Below are 22762 nucleotides of genomic sequence, written 5' to 3'. Positions count from 1 at the left end.
CGATGGAATGGCGGCGAAAGGAGCCCCGGGAAACAACAATGGAGCTTCAGGTACGTTGGAGGGGACACGGGCAGCGCCTCGCGGTTCCCTCTTTGCTTTTCCTGCTTCCCCGCACCACCGAGGGAGGACCAGAGATTTAAGCGCCTCCGGGCGCGTTCTTCGGCGTCACACGCCGCTGGGGCGCCTGGGAGCGGTAGTTCCCCGCTCCGTGGCAGCGCGATGGAATGGCGGCGAAAGGAGCCCCGGGAAACAACAATGGAGCTTCAGGTACGTTGGAGGGGACACGGGCAGCGCCTCGCGGTTCCCTCTTTGCTTTTCCTGCTTCCCCGCACCACCGAGGGAGGACCAGAGATTTAAGCGCCTCCGGGCGCGTTCTTCGGCGTCACACGCCGCTGGGGCGCCTGGGAGCGGTAGTTCCCCGCTCCGTGGCAGCGCGATGGAATGGCGGCGAAAGGAGCCCCGGGAAACAACAATGGAGCTTCAGGTACGTTGGAGGGGACACGGGCAGCGCCTCGCGGTTCCCTCTTTGCTTTTCCTGATTCCTACCACTCACATATTATGCCTTCTGCTCCTTGATTTTAAATCTTCCATCTCATACCACATCAAGTCCACAGAGTCCTTCTTATTTCACTGTATCTTCCTAACTTCTCATTTTTGCTTTTAGAGGTTTGTAGTCAGTCTTTAGGGGCCACCATTCCCCTAGTTGCTGCAGCCAAATCCTACTACTGCATTATTTGCATATTTGCCTGGATGAAAGAGACCTATGCTACACCCCCCAAGGTCTGTTCTGCTTTTTTAGTATCTTTAAAGAGATTCTGATTTGTGACTCCACCTGTTCACCTCTTTCCTCCCTGTCCATCCATGGTTCTCTTTCAGCCTCTGTTTGCGGCCCCTCTGTCACACTGCTCTGGATTTCTGATTCTTTGCTGATGTTTTCCCTCTATTGTTATTGAAACTTGTGCCACTCACTGCATATCCTTTCCTTGTTCCTTCAGGAAGGTCATTTCCCTGCCAAATGTGATTGTAGCCAGGGTGTGTGTTTGATAAGAATGGTACATAGGGTCACAGTTATGTCATAGGGTGGTCAAAGGGGATGTCATCTCGTTCCTTCTGCCCTTGGCAATTTAGTAATTTGACATCCATGCAGGTGGAGCAAGACCTCTGACCTCGGGTCAGGGACCTGCTCTCTCCCCCAGTAGAGCCTCTGTTCTGCCGCTGCCACTGACAGGGAACTGGTAGGGTTCGAGTCTGCCTCTGCTGACACCTGCCTTGTTGTGCCTGCCTCGTTGTGCCCGTTTTTTCCTGTTGTATTGTAGGTGTGTAGGTACTTGTTTGTTTTAGTTTAATCCTGTCAATTGTTATTGTGGTCACTGTTATTGTTGTCACTGGTTCTGCGTGATACCCAGCTGAGCTTTCCCTCCCTCCTCCCCTATTTAATGGTGGCCGCGGCATGGCCACGCACAGCGGGCACACCGCTGGCACGCCAAAGGCAAGCCCGTCTGCGCCCGTCCGCGACCCGACTGTGACTAGCGCCATGCACCCTGGATCTCTAACGATCCACCGCTATGACTCAGCTACTCTCCCCGCACTCATCCCCGTGAGTAACAACAACTGCCAGCTATCCACGCCGAGCACCACCCACGGACAGTTCTCCTGCCGTCACTGCCGCCAGACCTTCGCCACCACCAGCACTAACACGGCCACTACCCCCGCACCTAATGCCAATACCTCCAAAACCCTGAGGTGCATCCTCCTCAACGTGCGCTCCCTGCACAGACACGCCGTTGAGATCTGGGAACTCCTCAACACCCTCTCACCAGACATCGCCTACTTTACAGAAACCTGGACCAACGCCTCCGCTGCCCCCGACATCGCAACCACCATCCCTGACAGATACAAGATCCAGAGGAAAGACTGCCCTGACTAGCCAGGAGGAGAACTCGCCATTGCACACAAGAGCTCACTCCAACTCTCCACCTCCACCACGAATGACTCCCTCTCCACCACCGAACACCTTCCCTTCCAGATCCAGACCAGGCCTAGAACCACATGCGCCCTCGCCTACAGACCCCCCGGACCTCGCACCTCGTTCACCACAACCATCGCCGACCTTATTGCACCCTACGCCATCACCTAAATGGACTACATACTCATCCGAGACCTGAACTTCCACCTCGACAACCCCAGCGACCCCAACTCCACCACCCTCCTGGACAACCTCACCAACATCGGACTGAAACAGCTAATCACCACACCCACCCACAAGGCAGGACACACCCTCAACCCCATCTTCGCAGGAGGTAACAGCATCCATTTCACCCACACCACGCAACCCCCCTGGACGGACCACCACTGCGTACACTTCAACATCGACAAACCCACCGCCTCGAAACCTGCACCACGCCCTCCAAGAAGGAACTGGAGCAAAATCACTGAGGAGCAGCTTAACTCCGCCCTCAACCACGACACCCTGACCACCTCGACCAACACCAACATCTCAGCCAAAGAACTCCACAGATGGATCTCCAACTGCGCAGACGAGCTTGCACCCTTATGCAACTCCGACAGACAGCGCCCCAGGAAGGCCACCTGGTTCACCACCGACCTCCAAGAATCCAGACGCACCTGCAGACGTCTCGAGAAGAACTGGAGAAACAGCAAAACGCCAGAAGACCGCACCACCTACAATAACGCCATGACAGAATACCACCAAAGCATCAGATCCACCATAAGGACCTTCATCCAAAACATGATCCTCGCCAACTCCAGAAACTCCTAGGAACCCTTCAGCATCATCCAGGAATTCACCAACCCCCCCAGCGAAACCACGGAAATCACCCCCTCCCAGGACCACTGCGACAAGCTTATATCCTACTTCCATCTGAAAATCAAGGGCCTCTACGACCACTTCAACGACCAGACACCTGACTCCGAAACCAACTCCCTCTCCAGCAACGCCAGCCAGCCTACCGTCTCCTCCTGGACCCCATTCACAACCGAAGGTACCACTTCGACCATGAAAGGCATCCAGTCAGGGACCCCCCGGACCTCTGCCTGCCGCACATGTACCACAGAGACGCCATCGCTCCAGAACTACGACACACCATCAACACCACCTTCAAGACGGGCACCTTTCCCAACGACTGGAAATGCGCAGAAGTCAGACCCCTGCTCAAGAAGCCCTCAGCAGACCCCACGGACCTCAAGACCTACCGACCCCTCTCCCTCCTCCCCTTCGCGGCCAAAGTCACTGAGAAGATCGTCAATGCCCAGCTAACAAAATTAATCGAAAAAAACTCCATCCTCGACCCCTCCCAATCCGGATTCCGTAGCAATCACAGCATCGAGACTGCTCTACTCGCCGCCACAGACGAGATCCGCACCCTCCTCGACCAAGGACACACCACGGCCCTGATCCTACTCGACCCCTCTGCAGCGTTTGACACTGTCTCCCACCGCACACTCACCGCCAGACTCCACGACGCCGGCATACAGGGAACTGTTCTCGACTGAATCCGCTCCTTAGTCACTGGCAGAACCCAAAGGATCAGACTGACACCCTTCCTCTCCAAACCCATGGAAATCAACTGCGAAGTAATTTAAGGATCATCGCTCAGCCCCACGCTCTTCAACATCTACATGGCCACCCTCGCCGCGAACATCAGACAGCACAGACTCAGCAAAGTATCCTACACCGACGACACCCAGCTAATCCTCTCCCTCACCAAGGACCCCGTCACCACCAGACTCAACTTCCAGGAAGGAATGAAGGACTTTGCATCCTGGATGAGCAGCAGATGCTTGAAGATCAAATCGGAGAAGACAGAGGTCCTCGTCCTCGGACACTCCCCCTCTGCATGGGACAACACCTGGTGACCCACCGCCCTCGGCAGCCCTCCCACCCCACGGACCACACCCGAAACCTTGGCATTGTAGTTAACTCCTCCCTCTCCATGACCCGGCAGGTCTACGCCGTCACCTCCAGTTGGTTCAACACCCTCCGCATTCTCCGAAATACCTTCAAATGGATCCCCCCCGAATCAAGGAAGACCGTCACCCACGCACTCATAACCAGCAGACTGGACTACGGAAACGCCCTCTACGCTGGGATCAACAAGTCTCTGCTCCACAAACTCCAGACCATACAGAACATCGCAGCCAGACTCGTCCTCGGCATCCCTCGACACGAACACATCACCCAACACCTGCGTAGCCTCCACTGGCTCCCCGTCGAGAAGATAGTTACTTTCAAGATACTCACCCATGCCTACAAATGCCTCCATAACACCGGACCCCAATACCTCAACAGGAGAATCTCCTTCCACGTACCCAAGAGAAAGCTCCGATCTGCCGACCTCACTGAAACCCTGAGCATCAGCAGAGCCAGAAGAGGTGGAAGAGTCTTCTCCTACATCGCGGCCAAGACCTGGAACGAGCTCCCGATCGACATCAGACACGCCCCCTCCTTGAACATCTTCAGGAAGACACTCAAGACCTGGCTCTTCGACTGAGCGGAGTTGCTTACCCCTCCCCCTCCTCCCCCCCAGCGCCCTGAAACCCTCATGGGTGAGTAGCGTGCTTACAATTCTCCTGATTGATTGATTGTGGTATGAGTGTGTGAGCATGCCTTATAGCATGGGTACTCGCAAACATTTGCCATGGGGCCACAAAGTATGGTCTGTGGTGTTAACGAGGGCCGCACTGATGCCAGCACGGTGGGTCAGGGATTGTGTAAGGAGGTCTAAAGAAATGTTAAATAAATGGGCAAGCATTTATTTCAGGTTAAGAAATACTTTTCCATTTATTTATTATTATTTTCTGAATATTAGTGCTCCTCAACTAAAAAGCAGCTTGTGCTGCTGTTTACCAAGGGGGGCGCTTGTAAAGGTCAAGAGGGTCGCAAGCGGCCCCCGGGTCGTACTTTGAGTATCACTGCCTTATAGCAAGTTGAATTGTTATGGCCATGCTTGGTGTAGCGTGTTTAATGGTTAGTGTGTTTTTTTTCTTGGATTATTTGTTATAGCCTGGTGTTGAGTGGTGTTTTGGAGTGTTATGTCTATGATGTTAAGTTGTCTTGAGTGGTGTGACCAGGTGTGATGATGGATGGTGTGTGTGTTGTGAATGTAACATTTGGTGCACTTTCTTGTTGAGAGTGGTCTAATGCGGCATGGAGAGGTATGGTGTTGTGTTGTATCAAGTCCTGTTTTGTTGAATGGAGTAAAATAATGTCTTAGGCTCTATTTGATGATGTGCTTGCCTGTGAATCCTGATAAGCTGCAACGTATAGTGTTGTAGACCGATGCGGTTCTGTGTTGGATCGCATTGGGTGGTATACTGGTGTTAGGTTCCTGCGTGTAGTGTGGTGGACGATGTGCCATGTGCTCATTACATAATATAGCATGGTGTGTTCGGAGATGAGGAGTGGGATTTTGGGCTCTGGTAATCTGAGACGTATAACATGGATTTAGGTTGCAGTATATTTTATGTTGCCGTCAGTGTGACGTGGTCTCTTTTGTGGTATGGTGGGATGTTAGGAGATACTGTGTGGATTACAGAGATGTCAGATTGTGATATCTGATGTTGCGAGTTCTAGTGTGACGTGTTCTTGGAGGGTGAAAGTGTAATGTGGTGATTATATGGTATGTGGTTGCAGGAGCGGCCCGTGCAGGTAAGAGTGGTGGGGCTGGGTGGAAAGGGGGGAGCTCGACGGACGAGGAGGAGGCAAAATTAAATATTTATTTGAGTTTCCCTTGTCGTCGTCTGTCGAGTCCACCCCCACCCACTTACCTGCATGGGCCGCTCCTGTGAGGTAGTATGCCAGAGGGATACGCGTTGGATTTCGTGCTGGGGCATTGTTCGCTGCATACTACGACATGGTTTGATGTCATACTTTGTCGCATAGTGTGCTATCTTGTGGTTGAACAGTGGTTTGATGTTTTGTTACAGCGTTTCAGTATGCTATATTAATATCTGGTTATTTCGTGGAGTATGAAAACTGACGTCTCATATAATCTTCAAACATGATAACCTGTTTCGGCATTACTAACCATTGTCATTGCCTTCTTCAGGTGTACTTTTGCTAGAATCTTGAAGTAATGAGTTCACAAGAGGGCATAAAGAAAGACTAAAAAATATATATAGAGTGTGAAATGTAGTGAGCTTGAAAAGAAAGCACAGTTCAAAATGATAATTATGAATACATGATCAGAGAGGGTCTGGTTTCATTGCTCAATGACGTACTAAAAGTATTTGATTTTTATTTGTCTCCTCTCGCACAGCTGAGAGTATACTTGAAGTTTAGAATGCTCTCTCCACCAGTAAATATGCAAAACATGACTTCAAGCAACAACAGGACAGAAAGAACAAACAACCTAGGCCTCTAAAATAGCACATCTTTATTGTGATCCAGTGTTCCCAAATTGTGACTGTAGAAAGTAGCAATCCAAAACATTACAAAAGAAAGTGGACAAGATACGAAAGCAAAGTAACAGTGTGCTGCATCTTTTTACTTTTTAAGGCGAGAGTCTTTAATTAGCAGTCAAACTGCGTAAGTCTCACTCCAAAAGCGTGAGATGAGATGTAAACAGCCTGGTAAATTCTGCTAAATGGTAAAGACCATGAACAGATGAAAATATCGTCGGTCCCTTTTCCATAACAGTGTCACTTTGCATCCAGAACACTCTATTTAATTTTTTTTTTTAATTGTATTTTCATGTTTTCATAAGACTTTCGTACGACCAAAGGAACGACAAAACACAAACAGGAAGCGACATTGAAACACACACCCAGGAGCAAAGAAAGTTATGACGTCAGAGACAATAAAAGTCAGAGCAAGTTTGGCAACTTTTATTCAACAGTGCATGTAAAAATAAAACTTTCCCCACGGACACATACACGATGAAATGTCATCCCGAGCGGGGCAGCACGCCTCCCCCCACCCCCGGCTCCCTTTAAGCCACTACCCTGGGGGACGACACATCCACGTCACAACATCTTTGGAATTTTAAAGCATGTACAAGCTCAGACCTCCGCTCTGTGTCTTGCAGGGTGGTCGTTAAGGCATGGACTGTAAAGAGGTACAAAACAGCTCCCCCTCTCTCGCAATGTTCTGCAGACGGGGGCATATCAGGGTTAGGGCAGAAAATACGGATTTCACACGCCGAGGACAGCCGTGGAGTGTCTTGTGTAGGTTTTCAGAAGTTCAGAGATACGTTTGGCCTCAACTCTCTGCCCACTGTTTGCGTGTAGACTGGTCTAGCGCCCTGCAGCGCTGCCTTCAAGGGGCTTAGAATATGGGGTGGGATATTTTGCTACAGCTCCATTTCCCAATTCTTTTGTAGAGGCAGGCACTAGGGTGAACCCTGTGGGCGGGAAGCAAATTACAGACCCCTCGCTACCCCCATCCCCTGTACTTGGGACAGTTTCGTGCTTGCACTGTCCAAAAGGGGGCACTCTTTCGCCGTTCCGCATCTGTACAGTTCCGTATTCTTAGAGGTTTGGGACAGTGTCAAGCTGTCAGTGGCCACGAGGTGGCAATACTGCATCAGTGTATGTGTACACACTCCAGGGACCTTATGCTGTCACTAATGCAGCAACGTGTGTTTTGGGGCCCCAGTTCATGCCTGTAACATGGATGATGTTTCCGCGCTGCCATTACTGCAGACAGGCCCTGTTGCTCTTTCCATGAACTTTCCATAGCGGAGCAATGCTCTTACTGGCCACTAGGTGTCACCGCTACAAGGGTGGTCATTTCCTTCCACCAGGAGCCTTGCCTGCGCCATATTCTGACAAGTCACGTTAGAGCTCCATTGGTGTCTTTCTGCTTCAGTGACTCAGCAACTGTCATGTTATGACCACACACTAGGGGGCGCACCTGCACTGATGTCCGTCTACTCCCTACAGGAGTTCAACCCGGAAGGATTTAGAGAGCTCCTGGCAAAACATCATTTTACCTGGCGCACGAAAAGGAAACTTTTCTGATCTTTTGTAGTAAAAGGCGCTTAAGGCGCTTGCCTTGCCTCATCATATAGAATCGAAGGCATGGAAACACCACATTGACCGAACTGACTGCAATAAAGTTTTTCCCTGCCTTTCACTGCTGGTGGGTCCGAGAATAATGAAATATGTTTAGTAAATACCAAATGGAAAATCGCAGAGTTACGACTTAAATATGGAGAGGCGGAGTAACACCAGAGCAATAGTTCATGGGAACCTTTTCCTTAATTTAAAAAATAAAAAAATCACTCCTCCACTTGAAAACATTTTTGACTGTGTGTCGAAACCCCTGTGAGATCTTACCACTTTTTGAGTGACTACAAAGGAGACCCTTCCTCATCTTTACTTTGTATTCAAGGACAAACTTCAGCAAACATGGTTTAAACATGTAACACAAGGAATTTCCAAGGTGTAAAAAGTGTCTTCTGTTTTTTTCCTCTAGCTAGATGGGTTTACAGTGGAACCTGTGGAAAGGAAAATGAGCCGCAAAGAATATCCCGTTTTTGGAGGAAACAGACCCACCTTTTCAAACTAAACACCAATTTTGGAATTTGGTTCTTCAAAAATATTGTTTACTATGACCCAAGTCGGTAAGAAATTTAAAAAATCTTCTTTATACCAACTAAACTATAATTTGGGGGCGTGAAGTAACACATCGAGTGGAAGAGACCATTGTGTACGTCTAGCTCTCACACGGGTTGCATGTCAGAATTATTGTATATAGAAATTTTGTAGGACATCAATATTATATCCCATTGGGTGCAAACTTTCTGTTTTCTGGACGTTTTTGTAAAGATATTATAGATACAATATTTATGTCAGGTGATGTTCTGACTATGGTACGGTGGTACCCCACGCGTAAGAGCAAGTCCTCATAAAATAATGAAAACACTATCAACCTTCATGTAACCTGGTTTTGAGAAATTGATTTTGAGAATGTCCAGATCTACGGTAGTGAGGAAAACGATTAAGACAATAAACATACCAGGAACGAGAGGTGATGGGAAATGAACACAAGAATGTCCTACATAGAAAGAGGGGTCACAGAGACTCTGATCTGAAGAACAACTCTATATATGGAAGGAAGGGGAAGGGGGTAATGGCAAGAAAGGACAATTGGAATATTCCGCTCCTGAGATGGTAATAGGGAACGCCAGGAAACTGTCCAGGTTTCGTGAAGAAGTGTTAATAGGAAAACCTTAGAAAATGTGAATCTCTAGAGGAGGTGTTAACGAGGTAACTTGCAGGCGAATAACCAGAACTGGAGGGAGTGGTACTGGTGAAACCGGAAAGTTAATGTCTATATCAGGAAAGAGAGGTAATGTGGGAAACCTAACCCCGAAGGCCAGGAATTGAGAGGTAATGAGGAAACTGACTGGGGAAGTCAGGATTAGGTGAGGAGGCAACAGGGAAACTGAGAGAATATAACAAGTTCTAAAAAGCTATTTCTGTTTTTCCATGTGCGGTGTACAGTGGAAAGAGAAATGAACCCTAGACAATATCAATGTTGAGAGGAAACAGATCCACTTTTAAAACTACATATCAATATTCCATCCGGAAATGATGAAGATTACCAGGATCTGGTGGTGGGATACGGACAACTGAGAATCTGATCAGGAGAAACCTTGTAAGCGGTGGTAATGGTGAAACGGAAAGGAGGAAAAACAGATCTGAAGGAAAGGTAATGGGGGAAACCTACAGCAGAGTCAGCACATCTGGAGCAGTGATCATAGAGACACTGACTGTAGAATGGCAAGATCTGTCAAAGTGATCACAGAGAAACGTACAGGTGAATGCACACATCTGTAGGAGTGATGATTGCGAAACGGACCAGAAAATATGGTTTTTAGTGATAATAGATAAACTTACAGGGGTATTCTCAGATCTGTAGGAGTGATCATTGCAAAACTGACCACAAAATATGAGTATGAGTGATCATAGAGAAATATACAGGGGAATGCTTAGATCTGTAGGAGTGACCATTGGGAACTGACCAGAGAATGCCCAGATCTCAAGGCGCAATCATAAAGACAAATCCAGGAGAATGTCGATACCTGAAGGAGTATCATAGAGAAACAAGCAGGTAAATTCCCAGATCTGTAGGTGAGATCATTGGAGAACTGACCAGAGAATGTCCATCTCTGGAGGAGTGACCATAGTGAAACGTGCAGGTGAATAATATGAGCAGGAATGATCATTGGTGACCTGACCAGAAAATGCCCACATATTGAGAGGTGATCGTAGAAAAACTTACAGATGATGTCCAGATCCTGAAGAGTGAACATGGAGAAACTGACTAGAGAATGTCCAGAACTCGAGGAGTGATCATTAAAAAGGTGACCAGAGAATGCCCAGAGCTGGAGGAGTGATCGTTGCAAATCTGACCAACGTATGTACTAGATCGTTGGTTGACCAACGAATGTAGGAGTGATCATAGAGAAACTTTTAGTGAATGCCCAGATCGGAAGGAGTGATCATTGAAAAACTGACTAGAGACTGTCCAAATCTTGAGGCGTGATTTGTAGAGAAATTGAATAGGGAATGTCCAGCTCTGAAGGAGTGATCATCGTGATGCTGACGAGTGAAGGTGCCAGATCTGGAAGAGTGATCATAGAGACACTTCAAGCTGACTGCCAGAATTTGTTTGAGTGATCATTGAAAACCCAGCCAAACCGGTCGACCGAACCGAATGTCCAGATATATAGGAGTGACCATTGGGAAGCTGACCAGAGAGATCTTGAGAAGGTGTAATATAGAATATCCAGACATGTGAGGTAGGGCCTTTGGAGATCTGACCAGTGAGGACATTACTTCAGAGTAGTAGGCAGTAGAGAACCAGACCTTTGAGAGTTTCCACTTCTGTGAAGAAGATCCTTGGGGAAACTGGCTGGCTGGAGGGTCACCTTCTGCGAAGCAGTCTTGAGGAACCTGGTGGAGCTGATGATGTTGACTGTGAGGCAGGGTTACACCGGCCCGTCCTTCACCAATGACCATCTCTTGTGGTCGTCTTTGCCCTGAGGAAACAGATTTGAGGTTCGGAGCCATGTCAATTTGGAACAGAAGACAGGAAATGTCGGAGGCAGAGAGAAAAAAACACTGAAAGGGTGAGAGGTGGCATTGGAGAGAAATGGGGTAATGCAGGGTGGCTCAAGGCAAGCAAAAGGATTGAAACATTTTTACTGCGCCAGGGGTTTGAGCAGTAGAGCCTTAGCCGAAGAAGCCCTGTCCCATGCTACTGCCCCCCAGCGATTCCCCATTTCTGGCCCAGGTCACAGTGCAGCATAAGTCCAGTGTTCTGCCAGTGAATATGGTCTCAAAGGTCATTGTGTAAATGTTACATATATGAATATATATATATATAAATAAATCTACGTTCCGTTCTAAAACACACCCTCTTGTGCATGTGCATTCATTAATCCCACACAAGTAAAGCATGTGTTCTAGAAGAGAAACATATATCTCTCAACACACTGTGTGACCCAACATCTCACTTTTCACACGCACAAACACAGCGGAGATGGCGACAAGCAGCTATTGCAAAGTAGAATTACATTTACCTCCGGCAACCAAAATTATACCCAGGACCAGACAAGCTAAAAGCAATGGAATCAAATGCACCAAAACTAATTATCAATAGTTAATATTGATTCAGACATTTCCATCCATCACTTTTTTCTTAAGTGAGCCGCCCTGACTAGCATGGGTGTTTACAGGTAGGGGTTGCTAGATCGCCCGGCCGCAAGGATTCAAGGTCAGCTTCACTGATGAGGCCCAAAAAGGTGGAATGCATCTGGGACTGCTCGTGGTCCGTGGTCCTTTGCAGTTTGTGATGGACTGTCTCTTTTAGGAGAAGGCCAAAAAAGATTTGCTTTTAGTCAGTCGCTGACTTTGATGACACAGATGAGCTAAAGTTGATGGAATGGAATGCGCCCAGGATTACTTGTGGTTCAGAGTTGAACATTATCTATCCATCACTATCCATTCTACATGGCTATGGCAGTATGTTATGCTAGCATGGGAATTCATTGGGACACCTCTGTCGGGTATGTGTAGGAGATGCCCTTTCACAAAGGGTTTGGAGTTGTGGCTTTGTTGTCCTCTAAACTGTGTAATATGTGAAACCTTTTGCTAAATATGGATTCAGCTGGTGAGTGGATTACATGGCACCCTGTAAACTGAGGTTCTCCTCCAACAAGCTTTAACTGAGGGACTCACTATCTACCCGAGTGGAGTTTGTGCAGTTCTAACTGGGATTTTAAATAGTGTCTATGATCATGTATTCCCATGTGGCTCACTGCAGTGTATCAGTGTGCATCTCAGGTGCTACCTATCTCCTAGCATGTATGTGAGGAGGGTTCATATCTTTCCTAGTTTATATTTCATGTTAGTTTGTTAGTTTTATTTTGTTAAACCCGAGGTGTATCGCCGTTCTCCCTATCTGCTATAACACATAGTAGGCAATCCCTGTACGTCTCCGCGTAAAGCCAGCAGCGTTTATGTTGGGCGGCTCAGTACACAGATAGTACAGTAGACTGGAACCCCATCCAACTCATCCAGAGACTGGCAATCCCCATCCTTTCAGTCTCAGTCTTTGACCCACAGAGCCGTAAGGCCACCCCTCAATCGCAGATGGATCAACCTTCACTCACTTTCCATGACCTTAGCCTTGCTCTGTAAACTCTAGTAGACTTCCTCGTTCGTGATCCCCCTTGGATAAGAGACCTTCCCCTGTGATAGTCCATGAGTCCTAAAACTCCCAGGGCCCGATTCACAGAACTAACTTAAGACAAAATCCTACATTTACTACCATTTTGGTATTCACAGAAGGCACTTACTCATTTTGGTATTCACAGAAGGCACTTACTCATTTCGGTATTCACAGAAGTTAGGACTCCTAACTTTAGGACACCTAAAGGCCTTCTGTGAATACCGAAAGTCTTAAAGTTAGGATTTTTCTCAGTTTAGGAGTAGTAAAGTTAGGACTCCTAACTTTACTACTCCTAAACTGAGAAAAATCCTAACTTTAAGACTTTCGGTATTCACAGAAGGCATTTAGGTGTCCTAAAGTTAGGAGTCCTAACTTTACTCCTCCTAAACTGAGAAAAATCCTAACTTTAAGACTTTCGGTATTCACAGAAGGCATTTAGGAGTCCTAAAGTTAGGACTCCTAACTTCTGTGAATACCGAAATGAGTAAGTGCCTTCTGTGAATACCAAAACGAGTAAGTGCCTTCTGTGAATACCAAAATGGTAGTAAGTTTAGGATTTTGTCTTAAGTTAGTTCTGTGAATCGGGCCCCCAGTGCTGCAAAAGCCTCAAATTCATATCTCAGGTGCTTGACACCTCACAGCTTTAGTGCGATTTAAGAAACGTCTTTCTACTATAGCTTGTACGCCAGACTGTTGCATAAAAAATAATGCATGACATAGATGTCATGTCCTGAATACTATTTACAAAAATAAAATCTCGTTGAATGTTGGTTTTCTATTATTCATTTCAATTTTTTTTATAAACAATGTGTAGGACACAATATTATGCCAAATTGAATTTTTCTATGATCTTCTCTTATCACGCGGTATTGATAACTTCGAACAAGCTGGTTGTACATAGTGCGTGTTACTTGCTATAGTAGCGCTGGTGCTACTAATCATGCCCTTCGCTTCTTCAAGGCAATGTCCAGTTTAGCAGGTGACCACAACACGCTTGTACTACAGAAGCAAAAAGAGATTGGAACCTCAGTAGCATGGTTAGACCACCACAAACCCACTCCTCACTTCTGCACCATCACCGGCTAGCCTTACTTCATCTGCTTCTCCATCCATCTACACCACAGTGCAGATAGATTGAGATTGCCAATGAGGGCGGGAGAGCTGTAGGGCGGGTGGAGGGTATTGGTTGAATGAGGGATGTAAAGGTCACTTGTGGCGAGTCACTTACACTTTCTTCTGTGTTCAAATACTCTTCTTCCTCGTTGGAAAACTACAAACCATCTAACAATAACTATGGCAGGCATCACCCGAGAGCTAGACAAAAATGTACGTGAGCAAGGCTCAGCTACAATGAGCATCAGAAGGCACGCAGAGTTGCCCAAGTGGCTGCTTTAAATATTACATTGGAACATGCTGCTTCAAGGTCTCTAAGAGGGCCTTAGCCCTTTCTGCATGAAGTGGAGGTTGATATTGGTTTAGGGAACAGTGATCCATGATACCCACGTACAGAATATAACACAACTACCAATGTAGCTCTGTTGTCCAATCCGAATACAACGGTAGGGGCCTCTTAACATCTAGATTTTCTAAATCCAAAAAGCGCCCATATAGAACGTGTGAAGAAGATGACGTGGATCATGTGAAAAGTGGGACAACTGGTGTACTTGGTTTGAGCAACCTCAGTGCCTTGTTGAAAAGGGATTGCCTGAGGAGAACTAACGTCAGTGACTTTATCTCTAAACCGAAGATGCTGCAATTAGAAGAACTACCTAATACGCATCATGTCTCGCTGCCGCTTTACGTGTTTCAGACAATCTTTTTCTACTTGATCTGCAGAAGATCCTGCAGTCTGCCAGGAATTTATCAAGCGACTCACTGTTTCCCCAGAACATATTGGGGGCTCTTTGTATGTCCAGTGTTTATCAGATCCCTTCAATTTGCACAGGACATATCAGGGGCTCCCTTGTTTCCCATGTCTATCAGGCACACTTTATCGATCCAGTATGTATTGGTGCTCTCTGATTGTCCAATGTGTATCGGGGTCTCTTCATCTGCCCAGTATTGATCAGGATTTCCAGCACGCGGCCTATGCTTCAGGGGATCATATGTCACCAGTGTGTATCTGGTACTCTTTTTAGGTCGAGCCTGGGCAGTGCATGCACTGCTCTGGGAGGCATGCTGTATTCAGGTATGGATTTGAAGCTCCGCCCACTCTCCACCCATATTTTTCATTGGCTTGTGTCCTTGTCCACTGTAAACTGTAGCTTTTCATTGGTCGATTGGCTTAGTAGTCGCTCCTTATCACCGCCTTGTCTCATTTTGTAACCTCCCATGAGGACACCCTCGTTACGTGTGTTGTTGCTCGGTAGGCTTTAATTACAGCCACCGAGCACTATTTTCTCAAATAGCTTTGTCCTGCCTGTTGTTGCAGGCAAAGCATGCTCTCTCCTAACGTTTAAAAAAAAATCTTTATAGCACGGGCGCCGAACGCATTTGGAATGCAATAGGTCTCGCATTTGCGAGAGTTTAAGCTATTGGCATTGTAAATGACAAAGCCTTTTATTTATCTTTTTTAAAAACAACACATAAATAAAAGGCATTGTCATTTTCAATGCCAATAGCTCAAACTCCCATAAATGTGAGACCTATTGCATTGCAAATGCTTGTTTGTCTGATGTATTGCAGGCGTTCCCCATTGATCAAATGTGCATCGGTGGTACCCTGTCTGTCCAGTGTGTTTCAGCAGCTGTCCGTCTACACCAACATGTTCCAGAGATCCCTCTTCCAGTGCATGTGCGACGGTACTTTATATGTTTCAGAGTTGGTCAAATACATTTCTGTCTACTCTGCAATGAATTGTTCTAATCCAGAATGAGACGAGGAGCTCTGTGGCCATTGTTTATCTGGGGGTGTCCTATATGTTCCAGCAGGAGCTTATACATCTGTTCTTGGGCCCTGTTTCTTCCAGCATGGGTTAGATGGCTCCTCATGTAGTCCAGTGTAGGTCAATGTTTACCATATCTACACTAGTGCAACACATGGGGAAAACTACCATATTTAGGAAGGGGTAAGAAAACTTACTGTCTCTTATCAGTTTTTGACAGGGGGCCCCATATATACCGTGTTATAAATGGCCCCATCCATCAAACCTAGAACAAGGGGTGACTCACTGATAAAGGAATACAGAGTTGAGTTGAATGCTTGAATGAATCTCAGCCACTTATGATAACACTCAGCCGCATTCTCGTCCCATGACGTTTTCCGTCTTACCACTGCAGGCGAGGACCAACCATATCCAAATCAGTCTTGCCCTGCCCCAAAAGGGACAGTCCAGCATGAACAGTGAAGTCTCATCATCACTGAGGTGCAGTATGAGTCCTATGGCACAGTGAGTTACGGGACTCAGGCCTGGGCATACTCATCCTAACTATGCCGTCTCTGCAAAAAAAATGAAAAGTGATACGTTGAATGTTTGAATTATTCTCAGACACTGGTAACTACTCAAGGAACCAGTCAAGTTCCTTGTTAGTTAGACAGCTAGGCCAAACCCCCGGTCTCATAACTCGGGGCGCCATATAATTCATGGTGCATTACGCCTAGGAAGCCCGACTCAAACAAGTCTCGGATTTTATTTCAAAGGAGATGAGGCCTGTTGCCTGTGTTCCCACAGACGCAAGATGAAGGCCCTCATTAGAAGTAGGTGGCCAGTAAGTCAGTTCGCCAGGGCAGAGGCAGGATGTACACCACCACACTGGCAGGAGACTGTTCACCATACTTGGAGATCTCTGCCAGGCAGACAGATTTTTTAGTGCTTTTAGCACACCGCTATTGCGGTGGCTTTGTTGAACTCTCTGAAACCTTTCTGAGGGGCCACCATGTTTCATGTACCAACCCAGTAACGTTTTTTGTTCTTCAAAAATAAAATTCCTAGTGGGGGATTGTTACTGAAAAACAAAAAAATAAATGTCCTTGATAGTTCCCAGAATTTACTCCCAGGATGTAATTGTAATTGGATTTATATAACGCTTACTACCCCTGATGAGGCAAATAGCACGCTACTCCGGAACCCAAAGAGGATTAGTGCTGAATTAGTATAGGGAGATATGAAATTAATTTGAGCGGTGAACATGTGAGTCTGTTATTTGGATTGAAAAAGGATAGTGGAGGGATAGAATAGGGAAGGATTTGCATTTAAATAGCGCTTGCTACCCCTGATGAGGTGTTAAAGAGCTTTTTGGCAGTTAGCACACTACTCCAGAACGCAAGCAGGACTAGTGGGGAATTAGTATAGGGAAATATGAAGTTAATATGAACGGTGGACATTAGTCTGTTAGTTGGATTGGAAAGGATAGTGGAGGGATAGAAGAGGGAAGGGTCTAGAAAGTGTTTTTTTGGGGATCATAGCAGTAGGACGAGGTTTGGGATGAGTAAAGGGGTGGTGAAGGGGGAAAGAGTCAGAGGGAAGGGTTTTGGTTTCCTGTTCAGGTCTGCCCAGCATTTCCTTGCTGTCCCAAATATGAAAAAAGTATGTCAAAAGTTTTACCCTAAATAGGTGGCCGTTTGAGGTAATTTGCCAATACTCCAATATCCAAAGGGTTTCTACTGGCATAGCCAGCATAGACTGCACTGTAGGAAACTTGGTAGGTTCCCTAGCTCTAAGTAAAGTGGGTGAACAATGAGTTTGACATAGTATCCCATCCACTAAGCTCTAAATCTGGTCTGATTTGCATAAGGTTGGTCTCTGTCTATAATGGTAGAACAATCAAACAACTATACACTGGAATATTGCCAAGTGTAATTACCAATAGCTCAGATTAAGTCAAAAATTCCACCCATCACTTTTTTTTCTCAGTGAGAAGCTGTAAGTATGAAGGAGAGGCCCAGACATGAGTCCCCTGTGCACGGCGCCAAAGGACTCAAGAAGTTCTTCACTGGTTGACTTCACCAATGCTTGTCTGGGGTTGCCTTTGTTTTTACACAGTGGAGATATGGCCTAGCAGGATGAACAGGACAATCCCTTTTAGGTTGGGACAAGACTACTTTGCAAAGGGTTGGTACCTGCCTGTAGTTGGCACAGTGAACCAAAAAATAAACGTATGGACTTGATTGTGGGCCAGAGTAATTTCCATGAGTGAGAATAATTAATTCAGTCATTCATTTTTATCAGTTTCTGGTTTTCTGAAAGAACAAAGAGCTTCCTATCGAACCCAAGTGAAAATCTAGCAATGCTAGCTGCACATGTAATGCACCCTAGCTTCCCAGATGATACACCCTAGCTTCTCGGATGATGAACCCTACTTCTCAGGTGATGCATCCTAGCTACACAGATGATACGCCCAAGCTTTTCAGGTGCTGCATCCTAGCTGCACAGATGATATGTCCTAGCTTCTCAGATGATGCATCCTAGCTTCTCAGATGACACACCCTAGCTTCTCAGGTTATACATCCTAGCTGCACAGATTATACGCCCTAGCTTCTCAGGCGATGCATCCTAGCTTCTCTGATGACACACCCTAGCTTCTCAGGTTATACATCCTAGCTGCACAGATTATACGCCCTAGCTTCTCAGGCGATGCTTCCTAGCTTCTCTGATGACACACCCTAGCTTTTCAGGTGCTGCAACCTAGCTGCACAGATGATATGTCCTAGCTTCTCAGATGATGCATCCTAGCTTCTCAGATGACACACCCTAGCTTCTCAGGTGATACATCCTAGCTGCACAGATTATACGCCCTAGCTTCTCAGGCGATGCATCCTGGCTTCTTAGAGGATACACCCTAGCTTCTCAAATGATGCACCCTGCTTCTCAAGTGATGCATCACAGATGATACGCCCTAGCTTCTGAGGTGATGCATTCTAGCTGCACAGATGATGCTACATACGCTTGTGGTAGATGCTGGAAAGTACCTATCTGCTATGCAATGGCTGTGCTGTGCCAATCTCCGAAAAGTGTGCAAAGTGTAGATATTGATGGTGGCACAGTGTGTGCATACAACCTCCTCCTCCATAGGGGTTATTTCACCACACTTCACAGTGTTCACCCGGGTTCATGGGGGACCCGACAGGGCAGTTAAAATGTTCAGCAAAGTCCACAGAGTTGGCAAGGGTACCGATGACGCGGAACTTGGCCGGGCTGTGGGGATCGGTCATCAGGCCTTCATGCGCACTCTCTGGAGTGTGGACAGAACACCACACCTATGGGAGAGAAGAAGAGTATTAAAACATATGGTAATCAGCAGCTAGACCAAAACACAGAATTACACACTGCACAGACCCCCACACTGTCCATTTGAGATGTTTTCGAAACAGACAACACCCCAAAATCGGGATTTAAGGCTGCAGCGCTCAGAAGAATTAAGGTTGCAGGGCCTAGTAGAGAAAAATACATATGCAGTAGAGTTAGCCAACATATGACAAAACACACATGCGCACTTAGGTTTCTCCAGCCCCGCTGCATTGAACAGCCGGGCTGGAGAAACCTCCACAGACTCCCTGGCCTGAGCAGAGCGTCATTTCAGCCTGCTCAGGCCAAGAGCCCTGCTGCTCTCATAGCATGAGAGCCCCACGGGATTGGATGGGAGTCTGTCCCAGGGGCTGCCAGGACCAGGAAGCGCGCAGGAGGCCCAACGCGATGTGGGAGGCGGCGGGCTTCGGGTAAATAATTAGTCTTTTATATATCAATCCTACCCCCATCCGCGCGGTCCATTCCCCTACCCACGCTCCCCCTCCTGCATTGCCTCCACCCGCCCCACCAGCTTTTGTTTGTTGGCGGCCACCACTGATACAAAATTATTAGATAGAAGAAAAGGATGTAAAGAGAGTCTGTAAGAGTACAGATTCATGTGGGTGAAGTAGGTCACTTGATAGTGAATGTCGCTTTGCCAAGGACAGGCCTCAGCAGCTACACCCAGAGCTTAGTTTATGCCAGTAATTTAGGTGGTGGGCACCGGCACTCATTTTTTGGGGCGAGCACTTATTTTTCACAATCAGAACGAAAAACTTGGGGAATGGAGAAACAAGGTGAAAGAGCAACACAGGAAACCATTGACAAAGGAGCACTCACAAAAGATGGGGTTTTTTGCTTGTAAATCAAAGCAAATACACTCATGTAATCAAAGGGATCTCCCACCATTTTACCTCTGTTGTATGTGCCTCCTAATGTTGTTTTAGTGAGGCAGCATTGGTGTAATTAAAGATCGGCATTGTGTGCTGACCACGCTCTTCATCGAGGATGCCTCGGTCGTGCTTCATCGCATGCCATGTGACGACATAATGCTGCGTCATGCGTGTCACATGAAGGTGTTACTTGTCTAGGTATCATTCAGTCTAAACGTGACACTGAACACGGTGCTACAATCATGCATACTGCATAAAATATGTAGAATGACGCCATCACGTGGCACGCACAACTCAGCACGTGCTCGTTGAGGGGCGTGGTCAGCGTCTATTTTTGGAGTGATTCGTCTTCAAATTTGTTTTTTCAAAAAACAGTGCCACCTATAAATTAGTGCTCACAGTGTGAAATTGCAGTGATGTTTGTCGCAAACTAAGGCACTAACAGGCACATGCATCATCATAGGGTTTTGCGATTCCTTAATAGCGATTATTAAGGAATCGCAATTAAGGAATAGCAAAACCCTATGCATGTAGGAATCGCTAAAGAAATAGCGCTTCCCACAAATTCCTTAATTGCGACTAGCATATTGCGAGTCGCAATTAAGGAATGTCTTCCCATTCATTCCTATGGGCCTCCAGGCCCATAGGAATGAATTGGAGATTGCGGGAGCAATTTGCGAGTACCAGTAGGTACTCGCAAATTGCTCACGCAATTTCGATGGTGCAAGGGTGTCAAAATGACACCCTATTGCACCCATGTATGTTAACTCTGCACAAATGTTGCATACACACATGCTCTAAGGGCATGTGTGTGGGCAACATGAAACTTAGAAAAATGCAAATAAGTGCATTTTTCTAAGTTTTAGCAAATTACCATGAAGTCCAGCTTCATGGTAATTTGCTCACGCTAATAGCGAAATCGCTATTTTTTAAACTGTAATGCATTGCATTTAAGGAATCTCAATTAGGGATTCCTTAAATGCAATCGCTATTGAAGGAATCGCTATTATGAGATTCCTTCAATAACGATTTTTGCATTTGGGATGATGCATCCCAAATGCAAAAATACCGGTCGCAAAGGGGCAGATTCTGAGAATCTGCCCGTTTGTGACCGGTTTTGTGCTTGATGCATGTGCCTGAATTTGCTGTGGCACAAAAACACATGCATGAATTGGACAGACTTACATTGTTTTGCTACCAATTGTTTTGCCTCCTACATATGAGTGTTGGAAAAGGAGTTTCGGCTGACCAGTGTGATTCACATCACTGGGTAACTACAGGGGACAAATTACCACAATAGGTAATTGCATTAATGCTGGGAAATACTGTCTGATGCTGATGACATTTACCAATTAAAAGAATTCCAAATATAGCAGGTTAAAAATGGTTAAAAGCCCAAAAGTAGCTTCCACAATGGTAAAGTATTGTTTTGTGAGGTCACTGCAAATTTAGTTAATGATACATAGTTGTTTTCTACTGCATGCACCAAGTTCGTGCAATTAAAAGACTTTGTTTTGGCAGAAGGAATTTTTAAAGCCAACCTTAAATTTCACTCAGTTGCCGTAAACCAACAATGCCCGGGGGTTTGACTTTTTCCCTGTTGCAAAGTTACTTCCCCATTCTGAGTTGGGAAGCTCAGAATGTTGGATAACGCAGTAATACCGCAGATTTTTTCCCATTCTGAGCAGCCCAAACCAGAATCTTTGTATGTTTTTCATGCCGATTTTGCCCCAGGTTTTATGTGGCAAAATTGTGCAAGGAAAATCGCTGGATCCGTGCAGTATTTGCGCCCCACTTGGAATCCTGATTTGGGTGCCACCCTCAAACATTTGATTCTTGGTAGCGGTTTATTTTCAGGATCTTCAAAGGTGAAAACAAGTCAATTCTTTTGCTGGTTGACCATTTAAAGCTTTTAAATCCACTGCCTAAGTACGGGATGCTGCCTTGCAGCTATTAACGCAAGCCTGCCATTATTGGTTCATTAGTATTTGAATTCACAACATGACTTGAGGTGCCTCTTGGCAATACGATCCGATCAGCCGTAGACCATGTCATCAGTGCTCAATGAAATGCAGATCAGCGTGGCAGGATTCATGCCACACCAAATGCTTTTCTGTGTATTTCATCTTTGCAGACTAAGCTCCCACACCCAAAACCCATCAGAATCTGGTTGGTGGAATTACCTGTGCAAATCCAAGGAAGAAGAGCTGGTGGTTGCTAAGACCCAGTGCAGGCAGGCGTTTCTCTTCTCCATTCAGCCGCAGCCAGGATTTGTAAGCCTGCAAGATAAAAAGGCAAAGCATCAGAAATAAAGAAAGTGGGATTTGATCGGGCGGCATTCCCCAATCATGTACAACACCCGTTCTACCGCACCGTCATCAATTCCATGCCAATCAACCATCGGGTTCTTCCAGCGTTGGCCTCGCTGCAATCCTAATCTGCGTCGTTGAACCACCAATCACATCAAAACCTACCACCTTGCCAAGCCAAGCAACCATCACACCTCAAGCAACCAGCTCAAGGCAAGCAACCATCTCAAGCAAAGCAGTTCTTTTACACCAATCAATCATCCCAGGAGAAAAAATATTCTAAAATAAGCAATCCTTTTATGATTGCTATTATTCAGGCAAGTACTACATCTGCAAACTGGAAAATCAATAGATCACACAGGATCAAAAATCAGATGGAGCAAGGGAACATACTAGAAAAATTGAGACACAAATATGGAGTGCTGTGTATATATAAAAGCAACAGAAAGCACCTGAACAAAAAAGACAGGAGTGGGCAGAAGCCATACTGCTTCGGTCAAAACCCTAGGTAGAAGAAGGACTAACAGTCATGATGGGAAGGTAAGTAGGCAATGCTTTCTGGAACATATACAACACCGCAAGGCCTTAGGCTGATGTATAAGTACAAAAAGCGAGAACTAAGGTCCAAAGAACA

The 22762-nt window shown here is 46.3% G+C and overlaps 1 protein-coding gene across 3 annotated transcripts in view; it reads right to left on the bottom strand.

Moving 5' to 3' along the window:
* Window positions 1–17050: 17050 nt before the first annotated feature.
* Window positions 17051–22762, bottom strand: part of ECE2 (endothelin converting enzyme 2) — a 246486-nt gene continuing 240774 nt past the window's right edge. For all 3 annotated transcript variants that reach the window (XM_085635580.1, XM_085635581.1, XM_085635582.1), the window contains exons 18-19: window positions 22003–22098; window positions 17051–18898 (exon numbers count right to left, since the gene is read on the bottom strand). In XM_085635580.1, coding sequence (XP_085491706.1) covers window positions 18722–18898; window positions 22003–22098 — 273 coding nt within the window. In that variant the 3' untranslated portion in view covers window positions 17051–18721. The remainder of the gene's footprint in view (window positions 18899–22002; window positions 22099–22762) is intronic.

This window comes from Triturus cristatus, chromosome 11 (assembly GCF_964204655.1).
Source record: "Triturus cristatus chromosome 11, aTriCri1.1, whole genome shotgun sequence".
In the NCBI taxonomy this organism is placed as follows: Eukaryota; Metazoa; Chordata; class Amphibia; order Caudata; family Salamandridae; genus Triturus; species Triturus cristatus.
Note: the sequence above shows the minus strand (reverse complement) of the source record. Positions and strands in the feature narration are given on the sequence as shown.